Raw genomic sequence first — 22,879 nt, 5'->3', positions numbered from 1 at the left:
GCTCCATGAAAGCGTTTGTGCAGATTGTGGCGGCTCAGTGGGGGGGCGACTTCCAAAACTGTTTGCTTTGGAAACCAACGATCCGCTGGCTGCTCACTCAGCGTGCCCATACCGCTATTCATCAGTGAGTAACCACCCCGGCTTCCTGAAAGATCTACTGTATATACATGTGTATTTTATTTCAGCACCCATTACTGCTCTATGTGTGATCACGAGTTAATGTGGACCTGTCATCAGAAATATCTTTTTTTTACAGGACACAGAATGCTAAATAAAGGTGTCAGTGTCACACTTCCAGGCATTACAGAGCTTTCAGTGTTGCAGTCTGATCATTGGGGGAGAGGAGACTGAGGAAATGCTTCTTCCTGCCTGCAGCAGACTGATGACATCATCTTAGCCTAGGTACAGTCACTTGGCTAGGGATCAAGGATGGGTTTCTAATGATAAAAGGTGGGGGACAATGATTTAGTGGAACATATCACAAGAATGTTGGCATGTGTCTGATCTGTTGCTGACCTCTCCTTTTGAGAATACCGGTACTCTGGCTGTCATTGTGATCCTCTAGCTTCATTATTTTTAAAGTCACTGATTTGGGACAAGTAGGCAGGTTGGAGGTTCTGATTACACTTTTTTTTTTGACACTCCCACCACCAAAAACATGTCCCGAAGTAATAAATTGGCATGCCAAATTGTGGGCCAAGTAGCACCAACAATGGGAAATAGGCATGGTTACATCAAACCTGAGCCTACTCCCCCTATACACAGCACACATATGCCACAGTTTTTACTCCCCCCCCTCAAGGCCATATCCTCTAATATCCCCAAATCTCCCCTCTCAGACCCCCCCCCCACCACCACACACACATAGCACACCAGCACAGACCCCTCAGGACAGTCAACCCCCAATACAGACCGTCCAGCACAGACCCCTCATTACAGCCATACCCCACCGCACAGCATCCCAGTACAGATCCCCAGTTTAGACACCCCCCCACTGAGTGCAGACTCCTCAGGACAGTCACCCGTCAGTACAGGCCCCTCCCCTTGGGATAGTCACCCACCCCCATACAAACTCCCCTCCTCAATATAGACCCCTCAGAACAGTCTCCCCCAGTACAGACTCCCCCCTACAGTATATAGACCTTTCAGGACAATTACCCCTCCCCAGTACAGACTGTCCCAGGAGAGACTCCCTTCACCAGTACAGACCCCTCAGAACAGCCCCCCCCCCGTACAGTCTTCCCTCCCCAGTACAGACCCCTCAGAACAGTCACCCCCCCCCCCCAGTACAGACTCCCTTCCCCAGTACAGACCCTGCAGAATAGTATCCACCAGTACAGACTTCTTTTACCAGTACAAACCCCTCAGGACAATCACCCCTCTCCAGTATGTACAGACCCCCAGGAGAGACTCCTCTCCCCAGGACAGACCCCTTAGAACAGTTACCCCCCCCCCCCCAGTACAGACTTCCCTCCCTACCCCAGTACAGGGCCATCAGGGCATTCACCCCTCTCCAGTATAGATACCACCAGGACAGACCCCCCTTCCTAGTGCAGACCCCTCAGAACAGTTACTCCCCAGTATAGTCTCCACTCTCCAGTAATAACCCCTGAGAACAGTCACCCCCCCAGTACAGACCCCTAAAAACAGTCACCCCCCCCCCCCCCCAGTACAAACTCCCTTCCCCAGTACAGAGCCAGCAGACTAGTATCCACCAGTACAGACTTCTCTTACCAGTACAGATCCCACAGGACAATCACCCCTCTCCAATATGTACAGACCCCCCAGGAGAGACTCCTCTCCCCAGTACAGACCCCTTAGAACAGTTACCCCCCCCCATACAGACTTCACTCCCCACCCCAGTACAGGGCCCTCAGGACAGTCACCCCTCTCCAGTATAAATACCACCAGGACAGACCCCCCTTCCTAAGCGCAGACCCCTCAGTATAGACTCTCCTCTCCAGTAACAACCCCTGAGAACAGTCTTCCCCTAATACAGACTTCTCTCCCAAATACAGGCCCCCCAGGAGAGACTCCCTTCCCCAGCACAGACCCCGCAGAAAAGTATCCACCAGTACAGACTTCTCTTACCAGTACAGACCCCTCAGGACAATCACCCCTCTCCAGTATGACCAGACCCCCCAGGAGAGACTCCTCTCCCCAGTACAGACCCTTTAGAACAGTTACCCCCCCCCCAGTACAGACTTACCTCCCCAATACAGGGTCCTCAGGGCAGTCACCCCTCTCCAGAATAGATCCCCCCAGGACAGACCCCCCTTCCTAGTACACATTCCTCAGAACAATCACTCCCCAGTATAGACTTCCCTCCCCAGAAACAAGCTCTGAGAACAGTCTCCCTCCCAGTACAGGCTTCCCTCCCAAGTACAGACCACCCAGAACAGTCACCCCCCCAGTATAGACCCCTCAGAACAGTCAACCCCCCCCCCCCCCAGTACAGACCCCTTTAGAACAGTCACCTCCCAGTACAGACTCCCTTCCATAGTACAGACCCCTCAAAACTGTCACTCCCATGTACAGACTTCCCTCCCAAGTACAGACCCCTCTCCTCACTACAGACCTCTCAGAAGAGTCACCCCCCCCCCCCAGTACAGACCCCCGCCCCCAGGACTGACCTCAACCTCCCTCCCCAGTACACACAGCACAGAACAGTCACCCCCCCTACCCCAGTACAGACTTCCTTCCCCAGTACAGACATCATTAAAACAGTCACCCCTCCCTAAAACAGACCCCTCAGGTCAGTCACTCATCCCCAGTACTGACCTCTCTTGACAGTCACCCCCACCCCTAGTACAGACCCCTCAGAACAGCCACCCTCCCAGTACAAACTCCCCTCCCCAGTACAGACTCCTCATAACAGTCACCCCCTCCCCCCAGTACAGACCCCTCAGAACAGCCACCCCCCCAGTACAAACTCCCCTCCCCAGTACAGACCCCTTGGGACTGTCTCTCACCCCCAGCACAGACCCCTTAAAAATGTAAATGGAGTTCAGCTCATAGGTAGACACAATAGAAGCAGTTTGATTGGAATATATTTTCCAAAAAGAGGTGAAGTGCCCGATCAGGTGAGTTGAAAAACGTTAAAAAACAATTACATGAAACAAATTGCATATTTTTAGATTTTCACTCAAATTAGACAAAAATACAGAGAAAGGCCGAAGGAGCATTTTTTTTTCTTCAAAAAAGCTTATTAGTGGAAAATGGTTAAAAAAGTCTATAAAATGAAAATGTCCCATGAATCTTTGCAGTGTTTTCCTGTGCGCTCCATCTGGTGCGATCTCTGGTTTACACAGCAGTCAAACCTTTTTCTGCAGGGTGACTTTGATGGCGCTGAACATCTTTCCCAAGGCTTCAAAAATCGGGTCGCAGAAGGTGCGGACGCAGAGAGAAAACATCCTGCTGACACACTGGATCTCGATCAGGTAGCTCTTGACACAGGGCACCACCGTCCAGATGTGACAGAAGGAGATCAGAGCGAAGAGGACCCCCCAGCAGATGGACAGGGGTATGCCAATCAGAGACGAGAGCAGCCGGTAACACCAGTACTTTGTGATGGTGAACGTGGTGTAACTGGCCTTCCAGACGCCATCGAAGCTGTGAACGCCGTACGGTTCTGCAATGACGTCTTCAAAATCTACCTGAAAGGGAAAAAAAAAATCACATAAACTGATCACCAATACATTCCATTGCAACATACAACATAATCTAGTATTGGGTGACCAGATGTCCCTGGTTTCTGGAGACAGTCCTGATTTCAGGAGGTTGTCCCTGGGAAAAAGTGTCCCAGGAATTGTCCTCAGTTGGCATCTGATTGTGTCCCTTGCTCATGGGCTGTGGTATAATCTGCCTGGCAACATTTTGCTTGGGAGGTACTATGTACTTTGCTTATTTTTGGCCTCTTTACTCCTTACATTACTTACACCTTACCTCTGCACTCTGTGCATTACTTACTCCTTACCTCTGCACTCTGTGCATTACTTACTCCTAACCTCTGCACTCTGTGCATTACTTACTCCTAACCTCTGCACTCTCTGCATTACTTACTCCTAACCTCTGCACTCTGTGCATTACTTACTCCTAACCTCTGCACTCTCTGCATTACTTACTCCTAACCTCTGCACTCTCTACATTACTTACTCCTTACCTCTGCACTCTGTGCATTACTTACTCCTAACCTCTGCACTCTCTACATTACTTACTCCTTACCTCTGCACTCTGTGCATTACTTACTCCTAACCTCTGCACTCTCTACATTACTTACTCCTTACCACTGCACTCTGTGCATTACTTACCCCTAACCTCTGCACTCTCTACATTACTTACTCCTTACATCTTAACTCTGTGTGTTACTTGCTCCTGACCTCTTCACTCTGTGCATTACTTACTCCTGATGCCTGCAGTCTGTGCATTACTTACTCCTGACCCCTGCATTCTGTGCATTACTTCTGACATCTCCACTCCTTGCATTACTTACTCCTAACTTCTGCATTCTGCGCATTACTTACTCCTGACCTCTTAACTCTGTGCATTACTTACTCTTGACCCCTGCAGTCTGTGCATTACTTACTCCTGACCCCTGCATTCTGTGCATTACTTCTGACCTCTTCACTCCTTGCATTACTTACTCCTAACTTCTGCAGTCTGTGCATTACTTATTCCTGACCCCTGCAGTCTGTGCATTACTTACTTCTGACCCTTGCATTCTGTGCATTACTTCTGACCTCTTCACTCCTTTCATTACTTACTCCTAACTTCTGCATTCTGTGCATTACTTACTCCTGACTTCTTAACTCTGTGCATTACTTACTCCTGACCCCTGCAGTCTGTGCATTACTTATTCCTGACCCCTGCAGTCTGTGCATTACTTACTCCTGACCTCTGTATTCAGTGCATTACTTATTTCTGACCGCTGCACTCATTGCATTACTTACTCCTGACCCCTGCACTCATTACATTACTTACTTCTTAACTCTGTGCATTACCTACTCTTGACCTCTTCACTCTGTGCATTACTTACTACTGACCTCTTCACTCCTTACATTACCTACTACTAACGTCTGCAGTCTGTGCATTACTTACTCCTGACCTGTGCATTCTGGGCATTACTTATTCCTGGCCCCTGCATTCTGTGCATTACTTACTCCTTACCTCTTCACTCTGTGCATTACTTACTCCTGACCCCTGCATTCTGTGCATTACCTACTTCTGACTCCTGCACTCATTGCATTACTTACTCTTTTCCTCTTCACTCTGTGCATTAGTTACTCCTAACCTCTGCACTCTGTGCAATACTTACTCCTGACCTCCTAACTCTGTGCATTACCTATTTCTGACCTCTTCACTCTGTGTGTTACTTACTCCTAACCTCTTCTTTCTCTTCATTACTTACTCCTGACCTCTTCATTCTCTGCATTACTTACTCCTGACCTCTTCACTCTGTGCATTACTTACTCCTGACTTCTTCACTCTCTGCATCACTTACTCCTGATTTATTATTTGCAATCATTTTGTCTAGTTTTTCCTCAATCATTGCTGGAATTTTAAGCCCTGACAAAGGAATTCTGAGTCCCTAAAATGCATTGGATTTTTTTTCTTGTCATGTCCCATAAAAATCTACCATCCCCACACTACTTCTGGGACGCTCTCATCCCTTCTACATTTCTCGGGCTACTCTGAGGACCCCGGAGGATACCCCAGGTGATAGAGAGCTAACTCCCAATTTTGAACCTCAGCCCCTAGTCATCTTCAGGTTTCTGATCCAGATATACTTGCTGGGGAAGAGTCAGAGAGATTTAATTGGCTCCCTATGTATAGCAATATAATTAATTGTAAAAAAAAAAAGTAAATTTTTTTGTAACTTATAAAAAAAAGTTAAAGATCCCCGTGTACAGACACATTAGAACATACATGCGTACTGTGGGTGTCAAAACACAAGAAAAACGAGGATTGCATTTCACATGTTACATATCACCGCAGACGTCAGTGTGAAAGCGCTAATTGTGGGTCCGTCATTCATGGTTAACTAATGACCCATAAAGGCTTTCATAGTGACACTTATGGACAATTTTGGGTAACAAAGTTTCTTGCTCTTTTAGATGCAGGCACAGTTTTAAAGCTTGACATGTTTGGTATCTATGTACTCATCACAACCTCATCAAAACTTGGGCAAAATAATGTCTTTGTGTGCTCTAAAATTAAATGTATTGTATTTTTTTTTTTGTACAGAAAATATGTTTGACATGTACAGTCATGTCATATGACATTATAAACAGCAACTACTACCATTTTGCTTTTAGAAAATATTTACTACTTGGGGTTTTTTTTTACTAAAGTTTACCATGTGTGCAAAAATGGAAAAAATGTCTGTGAGAGCCAAATGGTTAATAGCCAGAAATATTCCACGCATTTAGGAATGTATTCTAATTGGGCGGGCTGGAGCTGGCTCCTGGGGGGAATAATGTAAACAAGGACTGGGACTGCGTGTTTGGCCTAATAGAGTCACTTGGTTATAAGTGGCCGCGTCCTCGGAAACTCGCGCACTCATCTGACAGCTGGCGGGTCTTATAATGGAACGGATAGCTAAATGGGATCAAAAGCGTAACAAGCGCTTAGTTGCAGCATAGATGTTCCCATTTAATAAAATGCCGATATTTGACAGATGACGAATCCCTAGCAGAACAGGTGCTGAAAGAGGAAGCGCCCATTAAAAACACGCCTCTTGGTGAGGCACATTAAAGAGACCCTGTCATCAACTTCAAAGGTGTCCTTGATCTTCCTAGAAAATGTGACTGCTCCAGGAAAAGTCAGTTCCCTATAACAGCTGCTTTTCTGGGAGTGGCGAATTATTGTCTGTGCTGGCCCAGCTCCTCCACCCCTCCCCTAACCTCCCTACGTAATCTTTTATGTAGCTGCCGTGGGAGGAGCGAAGGGGAATTCTATAGAGTGTCACTTGAATGATAGCTCTGAGACTGCTGGGGCTGCTGACTAGGGTTGCCACATGTCCCGGATGCACCCGGACAGTCCGGGTTGTAATTTATGTGTCCAGGTTTCAGTCCGCCTGCACCCCGGACACATCATTCAGACAGGAATGTGGCTCATACAGGGCTGGACAGGAGGGTGAGTGGGCACTATGTGTTCTGCATTACTATTCTCTTTGGAGCACCCAAAAGTGTCTCATGTGTGTTACAATCCTATAGTGTATACTAAAAATGAATAAATTGCTGTGCGCCGCTAAAGTGTTTGGGTTTGGCTTGAAGAAAAAGTGGCAACCCTACTGCTGACACCACCTCCAAGATGGCGGTGCCCGCAGATGTCTATCCAAGGGAGGCTTCTTAAAGGTAGACCCAGGTGTACAGACCCGCGAACTCAGCACAGGGATGGTGGGAACCCCTCAAATGGGCACAGCAGGTGTACAGACCCAGGAACTCAGCACAGGGATGGTGGGAACCCCTCATAATGGGGAAAATGCCATTCTACTCCTTGACAGTGAGGTGTGAGGTTGCTGGTTTCTTAGCTCCTGTGCTTCCAGAGACCAGGGGCTGGAGTTGCTTCTCTGCACCAGGAGGGATGCTGGATCCTGGGGAGGACCCTGGCGGGGGCCCCCTGGATAGCCCTGTGGAAGATACTGGGCCTGGCCCAAGGAGAGATGAGTCCCTGTCTGCCTTTAGACAGATTATTGTCAGTAAGCTGAAACGGATTGAGAAAGAAGAGGAGAAATTGCTGATTTTGATGGCTGAATTTAGGAAGAAAAAAACTGATTTGTTCCAAACTATACAGCAAGAAGAGACCGGCTCTGAGGCCTGAGCTGAAGGACTTGGAACAAGCTGTGAAGAAGCAGAAAGAATTGGTGAGCTCTCTGAAGGAGAATAGCGGAATATTTAAAGAAAAATGTAGAAATGAGGAACGATTCAACCGAATGAGGAGAGGAGCCGCTTCCTGCATGGAAAGTGACCCAATCAGTGAGGGAATGCAGGTACCGACAGAGTCAGCAGAGAGTGAGAAAGTGGGCCCGGAGGATGAGCCCAGCTGTTCAACACCTCAGGCATCTGCTGAGCCCTCAATGGCGGAGGCATCTGTCTCCCTCCCACTGCAGCAGCAATATGGAACATCTGAACAGGAGGTTGAAGGTACTGGCATGCTGGAATTCATCTGTAAGCTGGAATCCCCTCCGGGTGCGGATTCCCCAGATGATGATGAGGAGATGGACACTGTTCCTTACCCTGTGAAAGAGAGACCTGTAGCGAGAGCAAGATCCACCATGAAGTCTGAAGCAGCTGGGGGGAAGTCTTATCCCACTGTCAGCCATGACATCGCAAAGGTGACAGCACAGCAAGCAGGTACAGTGTGTGTGCAAGATGGTGATGTGAACTTTATTAATGACAATGAGCTTGCCTGAGGGTTGTAGTGCTATGGGCAGTCAGCCCAGAACCATAGACAATGTGAAGCATGAAGTGCAGTCTGAATTACCTGCTGAAAACAAAGCTTCAGATCAAACTGGTGAGAAGCTTCTGGGGGGGAGAGTCTGCAGTGAGGAGCTCCAAGGACAATGCAGAGACTTTGCCTGGACCATACACAGTGGCTGTTCCTGAGAATGGTGGAGGAGATGCTGGGTGCAGTAGTGCTACAACTCTCCAGGAGTCTGCAGCAGCCAAGACTGTGATTGATCCCAGGAAAGAAGCTGAGTGTTCAGAGCAGGGGGAGAGGGTGGGTCCTGCCTCTGCTAATCAGAAGACTGCTATCACAGATGATTCAGACTCTCTGCCAGCAGGTTTGAATGTGTCTAAGGACAAGACTTCAAATGCTGCTGGTGTAAGAAAAACTTATGCTGGTGTTGCTGCTACAGGATCTGGGAAGGGGCAGCAAGTAGGGAAGGACATGAAAATGTTTTATCTTCCTCCCTGTTTAAAAGGAGGAATGTCATTTAATTAAAATGGGAGGGTGGAGGAATTCCCCCACATAGGAGGGCAGTGGTGGATAAGAATTTGCAGATGGGGTTTAGGCCCACAGATATCTTCGCCCTGATCAGTCCGGCAGGTTCCTATGAGTATGATTTGTCCTTTATCCGTCCGGAGTCTTTGGACATATTTTGGGAGAAATATGAGCACGTGTGTAGGGGCCTGCCGGACTGGAAAGGGCTCCTCTCAAAGCTTAAATAACGCCAGCCACTCATTAAAATGGTTACAGTTCTTGTCTGCAATGAGTCCATACCACAAGGGGATTTATCTGTATGGTTGAGGAGGTATGGAGATGTCCTGAGTCCTCTAAAGAAGATTGTGGATGATCGGGAAATATGGATGGGGGATGGTCTGTGCAGTTAAGATTAAAAGTAATTGACAATGTTGTCCAGCATCTGCCATCCTCAGCTTTCCTGGGGAGGGACAGGCTGGCCATCTTCTACCCGGCCAGCCAAAGCTCTGCAATAAGTGTGGAGATAAAGGGCATCTTGCATCCTCCTGTCCAGTGATGAAGTTCTCTCTGTGTCAGGTATAGGACATTTGGCAAAGGACTGTAATATTATAAGGTGCAATCTGTGCAATGTGGTGGGACATCCTTACAGTCAGTGTCCTGAGGCAATGCACAACAAGCCTGAGCTTATGAGAGAGTTCTTCCGCATGGACATGGAGGATGCTCGGAGCTCAGCAGCTGGGGTGCCTGTGAGTCAGAGTCTGTGCCAATACCCAATGTGTCTGTGTCTTCCCAGTTGCCCCAGTCTGTGCCAATACCCAGTATGTCTGTGTCTTCCCAGTCTGTGCATTTACCTAGTGTGCCCGTGTCTTCCCAGTCTGTGCATTTACCTAGTGTACCTATGTCTTCCCAGTCTGTAGGTAAGGTATCACTTACTGAGAATGTGTCCATTCCTTCTATGTCTACTAAAATTGCAGAGGCAGCGAGAGGTGCTGAGGCAGGTGCATCAAGTGCAGTGCCAGTCCCCCTCCCTCGACGCTGCAAGGTCTCTGTTAAGGATCGAGGGGTGCAGAGTAGTGGGGAAAATGGTGAAGAGGCTGGCCTGGTGGTAGATAAGGGAAGGAAGAGTGGGGGGTGAAGGGGAGGATAGGTGTGGGGAGGCAGTTGACTCCGGTTTGTTCAAGGATGATATGGAGTGGTTGGAGGATAAAAGGAGGAGGAGCTGCAAAAGAAAGAAAAAAAAAGAGGTACAGTTACCTTAAGTCCTAAGGTTTTGCCTTTGGCAAATAAGTTTGAAGTCCTGTCAGATGATGATGATGCATGGAACTCGTTGAGTTCGGCATCTTCTATGGATGATGAGTTCCAGGGTGCAACAAAGCACGCTGGTTCTCCAGGAAGAGGGAGTAGTCAGGCTAAGAACCGTCTGCCTCAACTACCCTAATGGCAGTTCCCACTCCGTTTTTATAAAAGGCTACATGCATGGTGACGGTGATGTTCCTTAGTCTGGCTCTCCCGTAGGGATTATGTTGTGCACAATTTGGTTTGCACCATTCTTGTTTTTTTTTTTTGTTTTGTATAGTCATATTCAATTATTTTGTAAATATGTTTTATTTATTTATTTATTATGTTTTTATTGTACATAAGTTGTTGTTTGTAAGATTTTTCAATAAACAAAATGAACCCCTCATAATGGGCACAGCAGGTGTACTGACCTGGGAACTCAGCACAGGGATGGTGAGAACCCCTTATAATGGGCACAGCATGTGTACAGACCCTGGAACTCCGCACAGGGATGGTGGGAACCCCTCATAATGGGCACAGCAGATGTACAGACCCAGAAACCCAGCACAGGGATGGCGGGAACCCCTCATAAATGGGCACAGCGGGTGTACAGACCATGGAACTGAGCACAGGGATGGAGGGAACCCCTCATAATGGGCACAGCAGGTGTATAAACCAAGGAACTCATCTCAGGGTTGGTGGGAACTCCTCATAATGGGCACAGCAGGTGTACAGACCCAGGAACTCAGCACAGGGATGGTGAGAACCCCTTATAATGGGCACAGCATGTGTACAGACCCTGGAACTCCGCACAGGGATGGTGGGAACCCCTCATAATGGGCACAGCAGATGTACAGACCCAGAAACCCAGCACAGGGATGGCGGGAACCCCTCATAAATGGGCACAGCGGGTGTACAGACCATGGAACTGAGCACAGGGATGGAGGGAACCCCTCATAATGGGCACAGCAGGTGTATAAACCAAGGAACTCATCTCAGGGTTGGTGGGAACTCCTCATAATGGGCACAGCAGGTGTACAAATCCGGTAACTCAGTGATGATGAGACCCTAAAGGATCTATGACCTGGTTTGACTCTCCAGCTGACCTTTTCTATACCTGATCAAATCCATGAAGTTCTAGAAATTCACACTTACTTACAGGGCACTTACTGTCGGACCTTCCGTGTGTCACAGTGTAAAGTTTCAGGAGAAACATTCAATCAGCTTTCTGTATATTGGGAGAAAGGAGCTTTGTACATAGCACGGCTCTCTACAACCCCTCTCATCTTTCTGGAAACTGTTAGAATGGAATGTGTAGAATGGAGCAACTTAATAGTGGTGGGTTGCTTTGGGATTTGGGGGGGGGGGGGGGGGGGGACTCATCAACTAAAATTAAATTGCAACTCCAACACCAGTCTAGCTCCCACCTCCCCACCTCCCCTCCTCCCCAGTACAGACCAGAGCAATTTTTACATTTCCCATAAAGACCTGTTTATTCAGCAGTAATTGGTCATTATGTAAGATAACATAGTCATACATTGTTATAGAACAAATGATGTTTTCATTTGGTGATATTGTCTTGCAAAAATGATTCTATTTTTTATGCAATCCATGGCCAAAAACAACACTTTTTTCTACTTATAACCATTTTTATTAAAGAAAACAAAACAAAAATGTTACTGTAGATAAAAATCATATATATATTGTTTTTATTTTAGAATGTGTTTTGTTTAAAGTGCAACTAACATTATAATTCTGGAACAAATTATTGCAAAGTTATTTAAATATGAAATAAAGTTGTTGTTTTTTTTCTTAGTTTTTTTTTTTTTTTTTACAATTTTGCACTTTTTTATTGCGACATTTAAAATAAAATTAACAAAATAATAAACAAATAAGCATGAAAAAAGTGAAAAAAAATTGTTTTAATCGTTAATAGTTTGAAAAAGAAATAATAATTTAAAAAATCAGCAGGATAATAATAGGCACGGAGGAGGAAGAAGGAAATAATTAGGCACTATTAGGGTTAACTAAAGGTTTATAGGGGTTAAATAGGATCATATTTTATTTTAAAAACTAAAACAGTGAATATAAAAATAATAATAATTGTACTTTGTATCTCTTTCTCAAGTCTGAACATTGTTACTTTGTATATCTCTATCTCCCCTTTGAACAAAGTTTTTAAACAATGTTACTTTGTATCTCTCTATCTCCTGTCTGATCAACGTTTTTGGACAATTTTACTTTCTATCTCTCTATCTCCCCTTTGAAAAATGTTTATAAAAAATGTAACTTTGTATCTCTCTATCTCTGGTATGATCAATGTTTATAAACAATGTTACTTTGTATATCTCTATCTCCCTTTTGAACAATATTTATAAACAGTGTAACTTTGTATCTCTCTATCTCCGTCTGATCAATGTTTATAAACAATGTTACTTTGTATCACTCTCTGTAGCTTTTTGGTTAAAGTTGCACTTTAATGCACCTGTCTTGGTTCTTAGAACCTTGTATTAGGACCTCTCCAATATTGCTCTGGTCTCTGTGACCTCACTTACAGCTGTTTGCACGTCGGCTGTTTTATGGTCTGTCCAGGATCTGATGCCGCCCTTCTATCAGACTGTAAAAGTCATTAGCTGTAGATTTAGCCATTGTTTTCAGATGGCACAAGTGTCAGTAATGTGATGGAGTAGTCCTCTGATAAGCATAATTAAATATGTCACAATATACAGCAGCAGTATCATTATCCAGAGAAGCTCCACCCTTTATCATTAAAAAGGCATCCATGAGCTTCAGTTGGTGACTTTGCCTAGGCTGAGATGATGTCATCAGTCTGCTGCAGGCAGGCGGGAGCATTTCCTCAATCCCCCCCCCCCCCAAGTGATCAGACTGCAACATTGTAACTTTGTAGCAAGTCACAAGGTGAGAGGCTGCAGCAGGAGGCTGATCTGTGTTGAACACAGCTAAGAACGGCAAGAATTTGCATGTCTGTGTAATTTCTGGGATACCAGTCTAGGAAATAGATGGTGACTCTGGATGATGCCTGAACAAAAATGAAGAGAAAAGTAGATGCTTGGTGGTACCGTGAGAGGAATGACATAACTATCACATTGACATATTATTTGGCATGCTGCACTGCACATATCTGACACAAGGTTCACTTTAGGCTGGAGAGCGGACAGTGAGGAGCTCTGGATGGATTTTCTATGGACTCCTATTAGACATTGTTATCCTACAAATCACACATCGTACTGCATGTGCCGTTTTCATGACATTTGCTCTTCTGATTGATTCAGCATTGTCCAGGTCATTCAGCTTTTCAGGGGTTCTTGTTAGTTTAGTGCAGCTCACCCAATCATAGAGAGGAGCCGCGCCAAGGTCATCACTGCCATTTATTTCCCCAGATTCATTTTATTCCGAATCCATCTACCTTATGTTATTATCTCGGCAACTACATGGCTATTAATAGAGAAGAAAAAAACACATAAAAGTCCAAATAAAGTGCTGAGCTCAAAATCTGAACTACAAAATGTGTCTCTGAGATATCCAACATTCCGGAAGATTATATCGTGTTCATTTAAGGGGAAAAAAATCAAAATGAAGATATTTTGTGTTATCTATAAAAGAAAAAATAACGGGTTCAGCTCTAATTATAAGTCACCAGTCCCAGTGTCCCCGATCACCACCACACCAGTCCCAGTGTCCCCGATCACCACCACACCAGTCACAGTGTCTCTGATCACCACCACACCAGTCACAGTGTCTCTGATCACCACCACATCAGTCACAGTGTCCCCAATCACCACCACACCAGTCACAGTGTCCCTGATCACCACCACATCAGTCACAGTGTCCCTGATCACCACCACATCAGTCACAGTGTCCCTGATCACCACATCAGTCACAGTGTCCCCGATCACCACATCAGTCACAGTGTCCCCGATTACCACCACACCAGTCACAGTGTCCCAGATCACCACATCAGTCACAGTGTCCCCCAATCACCACCACACTAGTCACAGTGTCCCCGATCACCACCACACCAGTCACAGTGTCCCTGATCCCCACCACACCAGTCACAGTGTCCCTGATCACCACATCAGTCACAGTGTCCCTGATCACCACACCAGTCACAGTGTCCCTGATCACCACATCAGTCACAGTGTCCCTGATCACCACACCAGTCACAGTGTCCCTGATCACCACACCAGTCACAGTGTCCCTGATCACCACATCAGTCACAGTGTCCCGATCACCACCACACCAGTCCCAGTGTCCCCGATTACCACCACATCAGTCACAGTGTCCCCGATCACCACCACATCAGTCACAGTGTCCCCGATCACCACCACATCAGTCACAGTGTCCCTGATCACCACCACATCAGTCACAGTGTCTCTGATCACCACCACATCAGTCACAGTGTACCTGATCACCACCACATCAGTCACAGTGTCCCTGATCATCACCATACCAGTCACAGTGTCCCTGATCACCACCACATCAGTCACAGTGTCCCTGATCACCACCACATCAGTCACAGTGTCCCTGATCATCACCATACCAGTCACAGTGTCCCTGATCACCACATCAGTCACAGTGTCCCTGATCACCACATCAGTCACAGTGTCCCTGATCACCACTACATCAGTCACAGTGTCCCTGATCACCACCACATCAGTCACAGTGTCCCTGATCACCACATCAGTCACAGTGTCCCTGATCACCACATCAGTCACAGTGTCCCTGATCACCTCCACATCAGTCACAGTGTCCCTGATCACCACCACATCAGTCACAGTGTCCCCGATCACCACCACATCAGTCACAGTGTCCCTGATCACCACCACATCAGTCACAGTGTCTCTGATCACCACCACATCAGTCACAGTGTCCCCAATCACCACCACACCAGTCACAGTGTCCCTGATCACCACATCAGTCACAGTGTCCCTGATCACCACCACACCAGTCCCAGTGTCCCCGATCACCACCACACCAGTCCCAGTGTCCCCGATCACCACCACATCAGTCACAGTGTCCCCGATCATCACCACATCAGTCACAGTGTCCCCGATCACCACCACATCAGTCACAGTGTCCCTGATCACCACCACATCAGTCACAGTGTCCCTGATCATCACCATACCAGTCACAGTGTCCCTGATTACCACCACATCAGTCACAGTGTCCCTGATCACCACCACATCAGTCACAGTGTCCCTGATCACCTCCACATCAGTCACAGTGTCCCCGATCACCACCACATCAGTCACAGTGTCCCTGATCACCACATCAGTCACAGTGTCCCCGATCACCACATCAGTCACAGTGTCCCCGATCACCACCACACCAGTCACAGTGTCCCCGATCACCACCACATCAGTCACAGTGTCCCCGATCACCACATCAGTCACAGTGTCCCCGATCACCACCACACCAGTCACAGTGTCCCTGATCACCACCACATCAGTCACAGTGTCCCTGATCACCACATCAGTCACAGTGTCCCCGATCACCACCACATCAGTCACAGTGTCCCTGATCACCACATCAGTCACAGTGTCCCCGATCACCACCACACCAGTCACAGTGTCCCTGATCACCACATCAGTCACAGTGTCCCTGATCACCTCCACATCAGTCACAGTGTCCCTGATCACCACCAAATCAGTCACAGTGTCCCTGATCACCACCACATCAGTCACAGTGTCCCTGATCACCTCCACATCAGTCACAGTGTCCCTGATCACCACATCAGTCACAGTGTCCCCGATCACCACACCAGTCACAGTGTCCCTGATCACCACCACATCAGTCACAGTGTCCCTAATCACTGCCATACCAGTTACAGTGTCCCTGATCACCACACCAGTCACAGTGTCCCCGATCACCACCACACCAGTCACAGTGTCCCCGATCACCACACCAGTCACAGTGTCCCCGATCACCACCACATCAATCACAATGTCCCCGATCACCACCACATCAGTCACAGTGTCCCCGATCACCACCACATCAGTCACAGTGTCCCCGATCACCACATCAGTTACAGTGTCCCTGATCACCACACCAGTCACAGTGTCCCCGATCACCACCACACCAGTCACAGTGTCCCTGATCACCACACCAGTCACAGTGTCCCCGATCACCACACCAGTCACAGTGTCCCCGATCACCACCACATCAATCACAATGTCCCCAATCACCACCACATCAGTCACAGTGTCCCCGATCACCACATCAGTCACAGTGTCCCCGATCACCACATCAGTCACAGTGTCCCCAATCACCACCACACCAGTCACAGTGTCCCTGATCATCACCACATCAGTCACAGTGTCCCTGATCACCACCACACCAGTCACAGTGTCCCTGATCACCACCACACCAGTCACAGTGTCCCCGATCACCACCACATCAGTCACAGTGTCCCCGATCACCACATCAATCACAGTGTCACCGATCACCACCACATCAGTCACAGTGTCCCCGATCACCACATCAGTCACAGTGTCCCCGATCACCACAATAGTAACAGTGTCCCCGATCACCACCACACCAGTCACAGTGTCCCCGATCACCACCACACCAGTCCCAGTGTCCCCGATCACCACAATAGTAACAGTGTCCCTGATCACCACCACACCAGTCACAGTGTCCCTGATCACCACCACACCAGTCACAGTGTCCCTGATCACCACCACACCAGTCACAGTGTCCCTGATCACCACCACACCAGTCACAGTGTCCCTGATCACATCCACATCAGTCACAGTGTCCCTGATCACCACCACACCAGTCACAGTGTCCCTGATCACCACCACACCAGTCACAGTGTCCCCAATCACCACCACATCAGTCACAGTGTCCCTGATCCCCACCACACCAGTCACAGTGTCCCCAATCACCGCCATACCAGTCACAGTGTCTCTGATCACCACCACACCAGTCACAGTGTCCCCGATCACCACACCAGTCACAGTGTCCCCGATCACCACACCAGTCACAGTGTCCCCGATCACCACCACATCAATCACAATGTCCCCGATCACCACCACATCAGTCACAGTGTCCCCGATCACCACATCAGTCACAGTGTCCCCAATCACCACCACATCAGTCACAGTGTCCCCGATCACCACATCAGTCACAGTGTCCCTGATCACCACATCAGTCACAGTGTCCCCGATCACCACCACACCAGTCACAGTGTCCCTGATCACCACCACATCAGTCACAGTGTCCCTGATCACCACCACACCAGTCACAGTGTCCCTGATCACCACCACACCAGTCACAGTGTTCCTGATCACCACCACATCAGTCACAGTGTCCCTGATCACCACAATAGTCACAGTGTCCCCGATCACCACCACATCAGTCACAGTGTCCCCGATCACCACATTAGTCACAGTGTCCCCGATCACCAACACATCAGTCACAGTGTCCTCGATCACCACATCAGTCACAGTGTCCCCGATCACCACAATAGTAACAGTGTCCTCGATCACCACCACACCAGTCACAGTGTCCCCGATCACCACCACACCAGTCACAGTGTCCCCGATCACCACACCAGTCACAGTGTCCCCGATCACCACAATAGTAACAGTGTCCCCGATCACCACCACACCAGTCACAGTGTCCCTGATCACCACCACACCAGTCACAGTGTCCCTGATCACCACCACACCAGTCACAGTGTCCCTGATCACCACCACACCAGTCACAGTGTCCCCGATTACCACCACATCAGTCACAGTGTCCCCGATCACCACATCAGTCACAGTGTCCCCGATCACCACCACATCAGTCACAGTGTCCCCGATCACCACATCAGTCACAGTGTCCCCGATCACCACAATAGTAACAGTGTCCCCGATCACCACCACACCAGTCACAGTGTCCCCGATCACCACCACACCAGTCACAGTGTCCCCGATCACCACAATAGTAACAGTGTCCCCGATCACCACCACACCAGTCACAGTGTCACTGATCACCACCACACCAGTCACAGTGTCCCCGATCACCACATCAGTCACAGTGTCCCCGATCACCACCACATCAGTCACAGTGTCCCCGATCACCACATCAGTCACAGTGTCCCCGATCACCACCACATCAGTCACAGTGTCCCCGATCACCACATCAGTCACAGTGTCCCCGATCACCACAATAGTAACAGTGTCCCCGATCACCACCACACCAGTCACAGTGTCCCCGATCCCCACCACACCAGTCACAGTGTCCCCGATCACCACACCAGTCACAGTGTCCCCGATCACCACAATAGTAACAGTGTAACCGATCACCACCACACCAGTCACAGTGTCCCTGATCACCACCACACCAGTCACAGTGTCTCTGATCACCACCACACCAGTCACAGTGTCTCTGATCACCACCACACCAGTCACAGTGTCCCTGTTCACCACCACACCAGTCACAGTGTCTCTGATCACCACCACACCAGTCACAGTGTCCCTGATCACCACCACACCAGTCACAGTGTCCCTGATCACCACCACACCAGTCACAGTGTCCCTAATCACCGCCATACCAGTCACAGTGTCCCTGATCACCACCACACCAGTCACAGTGTCCCCGATCACCACCACACCAGTCACAGTGTCCCTGATCACCACCACACCAGTCACAGTGTCCCTGATCACCACCACACCAGTCACAGTGTCCCTAATCACTGCCATACCAGTCACAGTGTCCCTGATCACCACCACACCAGTCACAGTGTCCCTGATCACCACCACATCAGTCACAGTGTCCCTGATCACAACCACATCAGTCACAGTGTCCCTGATCACCTCCACACCAGTCACAGTGTCCCCAATCACCACCACACCAGTCACAGTGTCCCTAATCACTGCCATACCAGTCACAGTGTCCCTGATCACCACACCAGTCACAGTGTCCCTGATCACCACCACACCAGTCACCTTGTCAGCAGCAGATTCTCATTCTCCCTAACTGTGTGAGAAAAACATGGGATTGCGGTTACATCTTATACACATAAACACATATTTTTTTTCCTTGTAGTTAGGAGGGCTGGGCTGGAAGGGAGTATTTGTCTTTTAGACACGCCCCCTTCTATGACACTGCAGTGAGAGGAGAGCCTCCACTGCAGCGTTTTTATTGGACAGCTGGGGCCAATGGTACTTTACCATTGGTCCAAGACTCCAAGCTGTCCATTGAGCTCAGTGCTACTTACAGCGCTGCCAGTTTAAAAATGTCACACTCTGTTTGCAGCAGAATGAGAGGATGAGCTCAGTGCCTCAGTGAGTGAGCTCATCCTCTCATTCTGCTGAAAACAGAGTGTGACATTTTTAAACTGGTGGTGCTGTAAGTAGCTTCTGACAGGCTGTGCAAGGTGCCCCGTATCTCCAGAACCATAGATCCCAGGAGCCCCAAATTTAGAATTTTGACCAGTAGTGGGGTAGGTCTTCAGCTACCTACCCCCCCCCCCCCCGAATATGAGGTCTCTAGTCACCGAGCTACGACCCTCGAAGTCGATCGTTTTAGTTTTATTTTTTTGGCAAATGGGCCTATCTTAAGGTATGGGGCCTGGAGCTGCAGCTCCAATAGCCCCTATGGTAATCCGGCCCTGGGTGCTTCCTCCTCTCCCCTGCAGCTGCCACCAGCTGACACATGGGAGCCGGATCATGTGACCGGACCACAGCGGGCTGAAAATAGGTAAGTATATACATCTGTTTCTTACACAGGTTAGTCAGCATAGGAGTTGGGAGGGATAAGGGGGCAGTGTTAGGATTAGTGAGGTATAGCCAGGAATTCTACTTTAAGGCCTCATGTACACTGCTGCTGGTAAACGGACGTTCAGAGGCAGTTGGTTGCTTTTTTCAGCTGCCCCTGAACTCATCCAATGTTATCATATGTGTACATGTACACAGGTTCCTATAATGTCCTTTTTAGGCAGTTGTGTTTAGAGGCTTTTCTTTGAAGGCAAAAAAAATGAGTTCAGACGCCAAAGTTTCCGATGCCAAATGCGGCTAAACGCGGCACCGGCGATACATATTCGGCTGGGAATATGCTGCAAAAGACAATACGACCCTGGGAACATGTTATATGAGGCTGGTAGGGATCAATGCTATTCCCCCAATGAAAGTTCCCAGAGGAACACTGTTCCCACTGCTGAGGTCGGAGGGCCGCACATTACATAGCAAAGGGCCGCATGCGGCTCACCAAGGCTTTAAATGACACCAGATGGAAACTCACCCCTTTGATTTGCAGGAGAATAAAACAGAATGAATAGAAAAATAGCAATGTTACTTTGTATCTGTCTATCTCTGGTCTGATTAATATTTATAAATAGTGTTACTTTATAACTTCTTATTGCCGGTCTGATCAATGTTTATAAACAATGTTACTTTGTATCTGTCCATCTCTGGTCTGAATAATATTTATAAAGAATGTTACTTTGTATCTGTCTATCTCTGGTCTGATCAATCTTTATAAACAGTGTTACTTTATGTCTTCCTAGCACCAGTCTGATCAATGTTATAAACAATGTTACTTTGTATCTTTCTATCTCCTGTCTGATCATTGTTTATAAACAACGTTACATTGTATCTCTCTATCTCTGGTCTGATCAATGTTTATAAACAACGTTACATTGTATATCTTTATCTCTGGTCTGATCAATTTTTAGAAACAATGTTACTAATGCTATTACAATAATGAATGTTCCCACTACAGACTACTGAGGTCTGAGGGCCGCACATCATATACTAAATAGCCATATCTGGCCCTCAGGCTGCAGGTTTGACACCAGGGGGTCTACACCGATAGGCACACCACAAGTAGGGGAAGATAGACAGACCTTCACCACGTCCTGGTTGATCCCCTTGGGGTCCCGGTCCACTAAGTCGATTTCTTTGGTCAGAATATCCTTGGAGATCTTCTCTTCATAATAAGATTGTTCTTCGGCCATGGTCCGGGGGAGCTTCGACCAGCCGTGGTGGACGGGGGGGAAGGCTGGGCGCGGGGCACTGGATGTTGGGTGTCTTTGTCATATGTTTATGACATCTGAGGGCCTCTCGGGATGCCAGAGAACAGCTGCCTGGCATAGCTGAGCTGCTGTCAGTGTCATTTTGACCACACGCTATTTCACGGCTGAAACCCAATCTCCAGATCACTCCGGGACAACAGACACCCCCCCCCCATTCCTCCCACCACCTCAAAATAGCACACAAATGGGTACTTACGGCTCATTCACATATCGCAGCTCAGAACGCGCACCTCGTCATGCATTGTGAACCTGGACTGCTGTGAGCTGCAGATTGGGTGCGCATCATACAAGCGCAACCGAGCTTAGGCACGTTCCAGCGCGTCATGTGTAGGGCAGTCCATTCATTTTAATGGGTGAGAAATGTAGAAACAAAGTCCTTGATTCTTTCGCAAAAACAAGCTGCCCCTGCAGATGCATGGGCATACGATTAACAATTAGGCTGCATTCATGACTGAGCGTTTTGTGAGCAAAAAGCGCAATTTTCTTTTGCATGCATATATGAAACGTGCAAAAAAAACACAAGTCACACTTGTGGTGCAATTAATGAATGGCACCCCCAAACAAAGGTGAGCAGGCATAGGTCCAAATGTGCAACATACATGTAAAAAAAAAAAAAAAGAACCTTTATGCCGTGTACACACGACCGGACTTTTCGACCAAACTGGTCCGACTGAACGAATCTGTCAGACAATTCGATCGTGTGTGGGCTTTATCGGACCTTTTCTGTCGAAAAATCTGTCAAACTTTAGAAATAGAACATATTTCAAATCTTTCCGACTGCCTTTGAGTCCGATCGAAAAATTAATTCGTCTGTATGCTAGTCCGACGGACAAAAAAAGATGCAAGGGCAGCTATTGGCTACTGGCTATCAACTTCCTTATTCTAGTCCGGTCGTACGTCATCACGTTCGAAACGATCGGACTTTGGCGTGATCGTGTGTAGGCAAGTCCGTTTCATTGGAACTCCGTCGGAACTCCGACGAAAAGTCCTTCAGGGTTCAGTCCGACGAAAAGTCCGGTCGTGTGTACACGCCATTATTGTCACTTTAACTCCTTATTCTCCTTCTCCATTTAATAATTTTCCTGCTGTTTTTTTTTTTTTTTTTTTATTATTATTTATTTACTTCTATTTTATAAACTATTAATAATCAAACTTTTTTTTTTTGTTTGCTTTGTCCATTATTATTTTTGCACCTATAAAAATTATTTACACATTTCACATTGAAAAAAGAGCAAAATTTAAAAAAATAAACGTATTTCATTTGTAAAATAAAAACAAGGAGAGGGGCGCCCCTCTCTTTGTTTTCATTCTAGCCTACTGGAACCCACTTCTGGTTTTCTTGGTGGCTGCCCTGACTGACCCAATGACATATATATTTACGAGTGTATGTATGTGTACATATATACATCCCTCTATCTCGGCCCTTGGACTATTGGGTACTACATTTTGAGGTATCTGTGTATTGCGCCTTTTTACTTGTTTTTTATTTTAATTTGTAAAATAGCTTTTCAATGCTTTGTACCATTGCTGACAGCTGAAGTGTAAACAAAAAAATTGCGGTAGGTATTGTTAATGGGTATCGGTGTGTACTAAGAAAAAAAAAAAAATGACCCTAATATAACAATGGTAATT

At 47.5% G+C, this 22,879-nt stretch overlaps 1 protein-coding gene across 1 annotated transcript; it reads right to left on the bottom strand.

The window, feature by feature from the left end:
* Positions 1-3,039: 3,039 nt before the first annotated feature.
* Positions 3,040-21,294, bottom strand: CAV3 (caveolin 3). Its single transcript, XM_073591345.1, has 2 exons — positions 21,059-21,294; positions 3,040-3,656 (listed from the first exon to the last, which is right to left on the bottom strand). Exons 1-2 carry the CDS (start codon positions 21,167-21,169, stop codon positions 3,315-3,317), a joined length of 453 nt encoding a protein of 150 aa, XP_073447446.1. The 5' UTR covers positions 21,170-21,294; the 3' UTR covers positions 3,040-3,314.
* Positions 21,295-22,879: the final 1,585 nt, after the last annotated feature.

Source organism: Aquarana catesbeiana, linkage group LG07 (assembly GCF_042186555.1).
Source record: "Aquarana catesbeiana isolate 2022-GZ linkage group LG07, ASM4218655v1, whole genome shotgun sequence".
Lineage (NCBI taxonomy): Eukaryota > Metazoa > Chordata > Amphibia > Anura > Ranidae > Aquarana > Aquarana catesbeiana.
The sequence above is the reverse complement of the archived record's forward strand: the minus strand, read 5'-3'. Positions and strand labels throughout refer to the sequence as shown.